The sequence below is a fragment of the Cucurbita maxima genome, unplaced genomic scaffold (assembly GCF_002738345.1).
Source record: "Cucurbita maxima cultivar Rimu unplaced genomic scaffold, Cmax_1.0 Cma_Scf00003, whole genome shotgun sequence".
Taxonomy (NCBI): domain Eukaryota; kingdom Viridiplantae; phylum Streptophyta; class Magnoliopsida; order Cucurbitales; family Cucurbitaceae; genus Cucurbita; species Cucurbita maxima.
The window spans coordinates 1,647,310-1,658,297 of NW_019272019.1; the positions used below are offsets into that span (position 1 = coordinate 1,647,310).

At 34.6% G+C, this 10,988-nt stretch overlaps 1 protein-coding gene across 3 annotated transcripts; it reads right to left on the reverse strand.

Moving 5' to 3' along the window:
- Window positions 1-641: 641 nt before the first annotated feature.
- LOC111475137 (PHD finger protein EHD3-like) lies at window positions 642-8,378 on the reverse strand. Of its 3 annotated transcripts, none has more exons than XM_023119823.1 (8): window positions 8,269-8,378; window positions 7,552-7,912; window positions 4,678-4,896; window positions 4,240-4,572; window positions 3,662-3,751; window positions 3,437-3,481; window positions 1,086-2,012; window positions 642-931 (listed from the first exon to the last, which is right to left on the reverse strand). In XM_023119823.1, the coding sequence occupies exons 2-7, from the start codon at window positions 7,795-7,797 to the stop codon at window positions 1,110-1,112; spliced, it is 1,836 nt and encodes a 611-aa protein (XP_022975591.1). In that variant the 5' UTR covers window positions 7,798-7,912; window positions 8,269-8,378; the 3' UTR covers window positions 642-931; window positions 1,086-1,109. The 3 variants fall into 3 exon arrangements, with proteins under 3 accessions (XP_022975591.1, XP_022975586.1, XP_022975583.1); XM_023119818.1 differs by having other exon boundaries at window positions 642-977; XM_023119815.1 differs by having other exon boundaries at window positions 642-2,012.
- Window positions 8,379-10,988: the final 2,610 nt, after the last annotated feature.

A 10,988-nucleotide genomic window follows, 5' to 3' on the forward strand; every position in this document is an offset into this window, starting at 1 on the left:
ATTTAACTTGTATGACCATGGGCAAGAAATCCTCGTTTAAACATGAAATGAAAACATAAAATGAGAAGAAAATAGAGAGATTTCTTTTAGATAACTAAATGAGTTCAATTACTGAGATTATATTCTTCATGTTCCTACATGAGGATTGAAATATGAAGTAGGGGCGAGGATTGAGAAGGCTTCCCTATCCCTATCCACCTGTGGGCATCTCTATGTTCCCCACTTGGTATATTCCTACTCCCTCGTACTAAGCTAATGAAGAGATGGGCCTTCAGATTGATGAGTTACCAAAAGTTCAGAAACTTATATTTCATCGCATTCAGATACTACTAAAAATTCCAACTTCACTAGCATCTTCTTTTGAATATTTAACCCATAACTTGAAGAAAACCATGAAAGATACTACTGGAGAGGCCAAAATGAAGCACAGTTACATATGGTGATCTAACTAATGCCATAACTTGAAGAAGACCTTAAGCTAATACCATATAAACAATGTTCCATAGATACCAAACAAAATGAGAAGCTCAGTTTGCTGTACATGATTATCATATGGAAGCATAAAATATGTTGAATAAACAGAGACTTCAACGTAGATAGATACAAAATCCCAAAAATATAACATACATTACAAAAAATGGTAGAATAAATATTCATGTAAGATATCAAATGCCAATTATAGTAATAAAGAATGCCTAAGAATGCATACAAAAAAGCATCGTTTCCTTTGATTGCGATAGTGTTAAATGGATTTTACAACAGAACCGAAACATCAGCATTCTCACAATCCCTGGAGATTATATACTTCATGGTACAAAATGAGTAAAAAACAATACAAGGTTGATTCTCACCTGGATCTCCTTTTATCAAACAGCATCCTGGTTTCTCAAGACTCCTCATTTGAAGATGTGCCAAGTTTCTTTTACACAGCCTACAGATATCATTCCAAGTTACAATTTCCCAAAACGTCAGCATACCTAAATGTCCAAAAACTAATGAATATTACGTCCATGAACATATTAAAACAAAATTCTACGAGAATTAAAATGTGTAATCAGTCTCATGGAATTTTTTGTGCTCCAGACCTTTCTTCGAATCAGCTATTTATATCAAAGGTTAGTTAGACCCTCTTCGTAATTTAGAGTCTTGGCTGCTGTAAGAAGCATATCCATTCCTCCCCTGCCTGTATCCGATTCTTCATCACCTCCATTGATCCGTTTCTTGCCCGACTTTCCAAATGTATCTTTACCTCTCTTACTTCGCTTGTTTTCAAAATTCTCATATGCCATTTTCACCCTGCGAATTGCCTGGATTCCAGCTTCACATTTGCTACAAAACCATTGTCCTTTTGGAATTGCAGCAAGTGGGGGTCGCATACAATAAATGTGGTATCCGTGATCACAACCATCGCATAAAACAATCTTGTCGTCGTCTTGATTTACGAGGCATGCTCTGCAAAGACAAGAAGGGCAATACCAGCATGTATCGTAAGATTTTAACTGGTTTTTAGTCAAGCACCTGGTGTGATAAAATTGATGAGGGCAGAATAGGTGGCTACACATTCTATATTTATCACCGCCTTCTACTCCATTTCCACAAATTTTGCAAGGGCCTAAATCTTGGCTGTCCTTTAGTTGTTCAAATCCATCATCCGTACAATAATTCGGATTGTCATCCCCATGAAAATGATTGTGTTCACTTGTTTCCAGAATTTCACCAACTCCATTGGCTAGCATTGTGGGCGTATTCAACCTCTCACACACTACACAGTTGTCATGACGCAAACTAAATCCACTTCCAGTGCAACTCGCACAGTACCAACTCTTAAGGGGAATCTCTTTGACGGGAGGTTTGATGCAAGATATATGGTAAATTTCCTCGCATGAATCACAAACCAGACAATTAATCCCTTCTGCTTTCTCTCCACAACTTCTGCAGGCACAAACTTTATACGCACCATAACCATCCATATGCTCTGCTTTAGCATGAGAGGGTGATTCCCAAGTAGAGGACTAAATAGACAAGAAATTTGCATGTCAGTAAAAATAACAAATCATTTTAAAATCCAACTCTATACAGATGAATTCAAGAGGAGGCAATTAGTAAATTAGCTTTGATGATGTTACAAACCCTTTAAACAAATGAATGAACTTAAGACCCACAATGTGAGGACAAGGTGCGTTCATAATTGCTACACGTTGATATCCAATCATAATATACATACAATATTTTTTAGTACAACTTGCAAGGTGGGGGGTTGAACCATTGATCTTTAGAACGGTAATTGGTGCCTTAATCATTGAACTATGATAAGACAAATGTAGTTGCTTTTACCTTCATATTTTAAAACTACTGGTAAGAAATACCTCACGAGGATGAAGAAATTTGCATCTTCTAAGTGGGAATTCCAGTTCACCCTCTGATGTTAAGTGATAACATACTGAAGGGTGGGGACAAGACTCTTAGGAGAGACCTTAATATAAAATATAAAAAATAAAAAAGGAGAAATACAAGATGCAAAAATCAGAACCTTTTAACTCTACAGAACCAATAGAGTGGGAGAGAACCATACAAGAGAAAGGAAGCCAACGGGAAAATGCAATATATTATTCCCATAAATATCAATCTGAATATCTGTATCTCAAGCATGACATAGGCGACATGTGAGATATACCATTTTTAAAGAACTAAAACAAATTCAAGTATATAATTTTTTTTTTTATATATATTTTTAAGCTCCCTTTCATGTAGCCTTCCAAAGAATTTTTATATCAAACAAATAACATGCCACTTGGGCCTCCTTTTTGTAGCCCTTTGGTCTCAGGGGGACTCCTCATCTCCCATCTATTGTATCTTCTTACCTACAATATATGGTCTCTGTTTCTTATAGAAAAGAAAAACAAAAAACAAATACCATTATGCCACTATTTTAGGCATTTGGGGATGACTTGTTGCACATCAATAGGATGCTTCCTATAAAAAATAACCTTAATTAACACGGATGGACGTGAAAGAGTCCTATATGCACGAAACACCAAAAAGATGAGGTTGATAATTCAAAAGGTAGACCTATGATGGCAAGATACCAAGACCCATATGAGGTGTTGGTCACATAGTGGAGCAGTTGAAGAAAGTGGTACATGATGTTGTGATTATTGATTATTGAGGATGAACCGAGCCAAGGGTAATTCACTTAGTGTACAAATAGTCTAAAACTTAGCCTACAATTACAAAAGAATTTAATTTGAATAGACAAAGTTCTACAACTAAATGAAAGTTAAATCCAGTCTAGTTAAACAATTCCTGAACAACGTGGTGTCTTAGTGCTTTAATCTTCCTTTTCCCACATATTTGTCTAAAGCAATATGGTTATTAAATTTTTGTACACTTTTTCAATAAAATAATACAAAATGCAGCATAATGCAAGCTCTTTTACCTCGTGTTTTCCATCTTCAAATACATTGCGTCCTGAAACTCCTACCTGCATGGTTGAAAATTGCAAGAAAATCAAAGATAGAAGGGTCAAACACCAGTGGTAACCACAATAGATTGCAAATTAAACCAGATAGCATTTTAAAAGAAAATAGGATAGATATGATTAAAATATATAGTCTATAATTCTTATAGCATCATATCAATTGCTGAAGATACTTGTTTTCACCTTTTCTCGATAGGTAGTTCTGGAAAAATCTGAGAGGCTTTCTGCCAGTGATACCAATTCTGTACCAATGGCTTGAAATTTTCTCCATATCTGAAGAAAATCAAACATAACTGTTATGTAATGGCAAATCAAGACAAAGTAATGGAGTACAGCTGTGGTTGAACGTACAATTCCAACACCAACAAATAGTATCCAAACTTCCCCGAGTTTAGAAATCAGAAAATGGGGAATAGCATATTTGAAGCAACAATCCAAATGATATCTAATGTAGAAACAAAAGTGCAAAAAGGAAACAAACAATTTCATAAAAGCTGAACGATGAAAATATAATGTGAAAAAAGGTGTGTAAAAGAATTCCTGCTGAAATAGAACATAGGGACTGTCAGAAATACAAAGAAAGCAGGCATTAAACATGAAAAATTGGAAAAGAAACACTAAGTTGGTTCTCTTTTCTCCAGAAATAAATATTTAGCTCATTTTCTAAGCACTTGTGATAAATAAAAAGTCTCGCAAGAAATTCAGCAAAAATGTAAAATAAAGGTAAGAATAAAAAGTGAAACAAGATAATCAAATATTGCCTGTTGTACGTCAGAGAGGAAGAGCGTGGGTGAATTTTCATAAGCTCCTTCTTTGATCCTTGAGTTTACAAGACTAAAGTCAAAAACATTATCAGCCTTGATTCCTCTGAAATTTTCAGATAGAAGCTTACACAATGAGATAAACTTCTGAGAATCTATAATACTCAAGAAAGCTCGCCAGCAACTCTCATTGACACTACATCTGTCTGGGTTTTCTAATGATCCATTTGATACAACACCATTCTCTCTATGAGATGCCATCTGAACTGTACTAGACACTGATCCAGTACGTGCAAGGTCATTATTGCTGTTTGCATCTTGAGCATCAAATTTCTGCGCAAATATTGCACGAGGTGAATGAGAGTGATTTAAAAACTGAACCAAAAAAAGAAAAGATTCCAGAATAAGATCTACATGAAAAACATATTTGGAGCTAACCCTAAATCTTGAGGGGTCATTGGCGCCTGAATTAGTAGCAAGGCCATCATGGACACACATCGGTACATTGTCTCCATTGACACTTGATAAGTGGCACATCTGCTTTACCAAAACCGATCTCCAGAGGTCATCAGGGGACTCATCTAAATTGACCATTGGAGGATGGACATGATCACAGGAGTTACTGCCTCTTAGTAAATGCAAAGTTTCTTCAACAGTCTGCAAACAAACGGAAGTAGACTGAGAAGAGAAAAAAACCAATGCACCATATACCAAAGCACTAAACTTTCAAGGATATAGAGAATTTTATTTTTTGGTCCGTTGCATTAGATAAATCTATGTAAATTACATGGTTCTTCGTTTTATTTGTACGATTACAATATTTGTACGAAAACTGTTCCATTTATCTTCAACCAAACTTCCCATAAAATAAGAAAACATCGCAAAAGCATATAACTTCCTTTTTGTCTTTGAATTTGTGATGACCCAAAGAATGTGTACTAAACTGCCCATTGGTCCCCAAGGAGAAGCCCCGTTAGAAAGGATTTGAGATGTTTGGGGAAAGTCATCAACGTCTTTAGTTCAACTCCAAGTGGAAACTAATCAATGAAGTTCTTGAGGTCGCTAAAGTCAACATAGGGGCGTGCAAAGTCTTCCCATAAAACTTTAATGCTTTCGAAGATAATGACACGTTGGGCATAAGAGTGAGAGAAAAGAGATAATAATAATAATAATAACAGTGAAGAGTTTAGGAATCAGGTGCAATAAGAATACCAGATAACCTTAATAAGAGAAACCCCTGTCAAGGGTAAAGGAATAGATAATCATGTTTAAATCTTCTTAGAGATATATAAATAAATAAAATACTCTATTATTATGTCCTTTGGTCTGGCATGGTCTTCATTTCTAAAATAATGTGTCAATCAATTAATGTCATTTCATATAGCATGTTCATTTTTGTCTTTTTGTTTCATGGTCAGCATGTTTGAACTCGTATCTAAAAATTGTTCCTATTCCACCCTAAACAAATTTCTAATTACAGCAAGACTTGAATAATTTGGCCTTATAGTGCTAGGTATTCAGCCAATAACTGCCCAAGCTTTAAAAGAACTAGGCTCCAAATATGGAAGACAATGCGTCCCTTAACCACATTGTCACAAAGAACACTGTGGTAGTTGGAAGCACCCTTGCAAGATTTCTCCTTAGAGTGCAATAAATGCAATATCCTTCCCAAACACCATCAAGCAAGCAAAAAGATTAAACTTTATTCCTAGATTAGGATGCATTTGGTTGGGGACCAAAAAGCATAAATCTGAAAATGAGGGATTTATACAGATACTACACTTGAAACTTAGCCACGAGGACAAAAAAGGCATTGAAAATAAGGGATTTAATGACAGATGGAGTTGTATTCCATGTTTACATTATTTTGAGTAGCAGATTTCGAATCTGACAGTACTAAAAATATGAGAATATTGTTTTCAAAATTTCTACTTTCTAAGTCATAGAATCCATATATTACTTTCAGAAGCAAACCCACCGAACAAAAGTTCACATAGTTCATATGAGTCAATGATTCTGAATCTGAAAATAAAATATTGCATCTTGATAAGATACTAAATAGACCCTTAGCTTTTCAGACAAACAAGAAAGAAATGTAAGTCATCTCAAGTATACCAGGTGATAAAATACGTTCACATAAGTTGAAAGAAAAACTATAAGTTATTCTTTAAAATATTACAAAAGAAAAAGCATGAGTTAAGCATCATAAATATGAACTTTTCACTTCGTTAAGATATCTGCAAAGAGAAACTTATGCAAAAATTTCACCAACATAAAAATTCTAAAGAAAAAGAAACCACAATGATCTTGACATGCCTAGTCTAATGCCAAACAACTTGATCCTGTCTCAAGTACACTCAATACCGGTGAGTTTCTTTCCAAAGAAAAACCCAACTGGTTTCCAATTATACAATTAATACCCAAGAGGACCAAAGTTGCACAATCCTATAATACATTTTCTCTTTGATGACTGCCAGCCAAATAAATCCCATCAACAATTTTGAGACAGTTTTCCAGCACACATTTCCATGAAGAACATTGTTCCACAATCACTTTGTAAATTGCAATTACTATCAAATAATCAACGGATAACACAACACAGCTGCATTTTATCGCTAAACTGAGGGATTATTTATTTTTAAAAAATCATAACAAGGCAAAATTAAAATAAGGACCACCGAAGACCTACAAAAACAGAAGGCTAAGGCCTCCATAGCTTGCAAATATAATCCTAATATACTTGAAAATTAGATAACAACTTAACCATTTCTTTTACCCCAAAAAACAATAAAAAGCATTAATTCTTCCAAATTCCAAAAGCAAAAGAATATAATGAATCTTTAAGGGTTTCATCACAATAAATCTGGTTGCAGCAACTCTACATTCCGACAAAAAAAGTCAGTTCACCTACAAGTTTTTCACCTAGTATGGAGCAGTATGATAATGTCAAATTCGAAAACAGATCAACAGCTTTTCCTAACCACCATTATTTTACCTTAAGAACATATGCACTTAAAGCAACTTAAAGTAGATGTTCTTAAGTTTTATACCGTGTTCAAAGGTTAAATTCTGTGTAGAATCCAAAATTTCACGTTCCGACTTTACCTTGCTCCTTTTATGAATTTTGCGCGTTTTGTATATGTTGCATCTCATAAAACTTACAGTCTTTAATACAAGTACGTGGCCTAAGTTTAAATCCAACAAAAAACTGCCATGAAGAATACAAGGGTAAACTAATTTGGAGTAAAATGGAACAGGCGCACATAATTAAGTGAGTTTGTAATAGATTGAAAGAGGGAGAGAAATACGGACCACAAATTGACCACTAGCTTCTACATGAGTCTTGCCATTTCCTTTGCATTCGCTCCCACAAGTCAACTTAGTCTGCTTCCGCCTCTTGTAAGTTCGAAAACCATCGCTAGTTCCTGGAACCCCTTCAGTTACAACATTCAAAATCCCCATCCCGATTCCATTTTCCCCTGCCTCGCTCTTCACGAACTTGACCTCCAAAGCACGTCCCGTGAAATCCCCATTGCTTTTCCTATTTTCAATAATCATCGGCCCGGCACGAAAAAAAAACCCTAAATTCCGGATAGAATTAGGGTTCCGATGGTCGCATGTGTTACCAGATTCTGAAAATTCCCGTGGAATCCACACTCCCAAGCTTCGAAAACTAATGATAAGAACCGAAAAGCACACTTAGTTCACTAGAAGAAATCAATTCCATTTGACAAGAAGAACACAAAACCAAAAATATTCACACCACTAGCACTATAATTCTCTCTGCAACTTCCCGTTTAGGAAAAACCTCAAGTTCGACATATTCAACAAATAAGCAGCTAATTCTAACTAATCAAGTGGCTCCGAAACAAGATTCTGAACAATGAAACTACAAACTCGAAAACACTACATTGTTCTTCGTTTCTCAGCACGAATTTCTCAGCAAACCAAACAGACAGACAACAAGAAATGAATTTGAAAAAGAATGAACAGAATAAAGATTAACAAGAAAGAGAGAGAGAATCATACTTGATCAAAGGAAATGTGGCGAAGAGAAGATGCAGCTGACAGGGAAACTCCAAATCCAAGAGGCGGGAGAGCAGTAGATGAAGTTTCTTTTGGTTAAACCAGCGGTTCTATCTTGGTCCCCTTTTTTCAAAAAAAAAATCTGAGACTGGCAGCCGTTTTGTGCCGACGAAGCGGTTTATTTTTCAGACCGGACCGGTTACGCGGTTTGGATGTGCGGTTTACTTACCATTAATGTTCACTTCAAAAATAAATAATAAAACTATTAAATATTATTTTTCTCAATTAGTCTTTAAAAATAATTATTAATTTCATTCAATTTTAAAATATTCTTATATTTAAAAAATATATTTCAAATTTTAAAAGTAATAACATTAACATTTACTTATTTATAAAATTACTATGAGGATTCAAACTTTTTAATATTATTTTTTTAATTTTTTAAAAAAATATTTTTTTAAACATGATACTCACGACACAAGTATTTTTTTAATTTTTTAAAAAAATTTAAAAATAAGTATATGAGTGGAATTTTTTAAAATTTAAGGGTATTTTTTAAATATTTTTGAAATTAAAGTGTATTTTTTAAAAATCTTTTAAACGTTTAATAGTATTTTTGAAACAAATTATTAATAATTTCTTTAAAAAAAAGGGTTTTTTTTTTAATTTTTTAAAAGTTTAATGGTATTTTTTTAATTTTTTTAAAAGTTTAAGAGTATTTTTTTTAATTTTTTTAAAAAATTTAATAGTATTATTGAAATTTGTGTTAATTTAATCTTTGTTTAAAATATAAACTTCTAAAATATCTATTTTTGTCCATTTCTAACTCCCTTTTGAGTTGGAAGAAGTTTCATTTAACTTAGACACTTTTCTGCCTCTATCACTGATCTGTGCAGTAACTCTTGGGCAAAAGCCCCTTTCCCGGGAAAAAAGCTCGAGTAAAGCAGTACTGAGGTACGAGCTTCTCCCTCAATTCTTTTTATACCCTTCGTGTCGAGGCAAGGAGTCATTCATACAAGATTTTCTTAGCTTTAGCTTTAAAGAAAGTTCCCTACTAGGCTGTTACACGTGTTCTCTTTAGGGAGAAGTAGCACTCTTGTCGACTCTTCACTTTTGCTTACTATACTTTGACTTTGGGTTACTTTTTGACTCACAATAAAGCCTGACAATTTTCGTAAGAGGGGCTTTTGGTCAAAATCGGCTATTTGGGTAGTTCATATTCTCAACCGAAGTCCAGCTTAGCAGTACATAATAATATACCAGAGTCGGGAAGTTTGGAGTGGAAAAGGACCCGTGGGATATTTTAAAGTTTTTCAGATGTGTGGGTCGTGTGCATAGGGCCAATAACTCTCGAACTAAATTGGATGAATGAAGTGTTATTTGTATTTTTTTTTGGGAGTTGCACACGACTTTGATCATCAAGAAGAAGTTGTCCAATAAGAAGCCGTGGAACAACAACTTCCAAGAAGGCGGTGTATTCGACCTTTGGATGCTAGATTATGTAACAGGTGAAGAGTTATCTGATAGTGAGTGTGAACTATACCTTACTTTCAGTAATGGAGATGATCTTATTCACTATAAAGAAGCAGTAGAGAATCTAGTTTGGAGAAAGTCGTGAAAGAAGGAATTGAAGCTATAGAAAGAAATAGAACATGACAGTTAACCGAGCTTCTAGATGGTGCTAAAAGGATCGGGGTCAAATGGATCTTCAAAACAAAGCATGATGAGAAAGGAGACGTCATCATGATCGGTGATTCGAGGATATACTAAAAAAACATATGGAGTAGATTACAAGGAGGGAGTTTGCTCGTGTAGCTCGCATGGAGACTATCAGATTGGTCATTGTTATAGTTGCTCATCATGGATGGTCCATTTACTCGTAAAATGTCAAATCTGCCTTCTTGCATGGGGAACTAACTGTTGTTGAACAGCCATGAGGATTCGAAAAAAAAAAGGGAAGAAAGAAAAGCTGAATCGTGCGTTATATAGACTAAAACAAGCCCTTCGAGCTCGGTACAATCGCACTAAAAGATATTTTTCGACCTGTTACAAAATCAGAGAATGAACTCACTTTATTCACTAAGGTAAATGAGAAGAAAATTACCGTTGATTTGATTTTTACCGGGAATGATGATGTTCACGAAATCAATGATGTCAGAATTCGCGATACTGACATGAAAAAATAAAAAAAAAATTGTGTTCTTGAATTAACATAGATAGCTGATATTTTGTTGTCAAAATAAGTATGTGATTGATCTTCTGGGCAGTTCAAATTCTGTCCGTAATCCAATGGTTCTAAAAAGTAAATTAGGCAAAGTTGAAGATATAAAAGAAATTGACAAGACGGTATTCATTGGTGAGCTAGTGCACCAGCCACCAACGTTGATGATTCCCTAACTCGTGACACGCTCATGACTTGTGTCATTTTCAATGCTTGTACAACTTGCAATGAGTAACAAATACATGAACGAGCTCCATTCTCTAGCTACTAACACTCGAACGTAGTCATGACCAATGTTTCAAAAAATTTGAGGTGGGATTGAGGCGTTTTGTCTCGGAGATGTGAAGTATAGCTCTAAAATGACAAGCAATGTCTCGTTGTAAATAGAAAAAACTTCGTATTATAAGTTTTTGTATTCTAACATTAAACGTCCATATAAAAACACAAAGCATATGTAAAAACTAACAAGAAAATTTTCTATAACACACTTCGGTTAAATTAG

What these genes read in the sequence shown, in the direction of transcription:
- LOC111475137 (XM_023119823.1), bottom strand. Translation starts at nt 7,797, where the DNA reads ATGATTATTGAAAATAGGAAAAGCAATGGGGATTTCACGGGACGTGCT. An exon ending in GAACTACCTATCGAGAAAAG is followed by an intron (nt 3,482 to 3,661) that starts GTGAAAACAAGT and finishes TCAACCATGCAG; the next exon opens with GTAGGAGTTTCAGGACGCAA. An exon ending in TTGAAGATGGAAAACACGAG is followed by an intron (nt 2,013 to 3,436) that starts GTAAAAGAGCTT and finishes TTGTCTATTTAG; the next exon opens with TCCTCTACTTGGGAATCACC.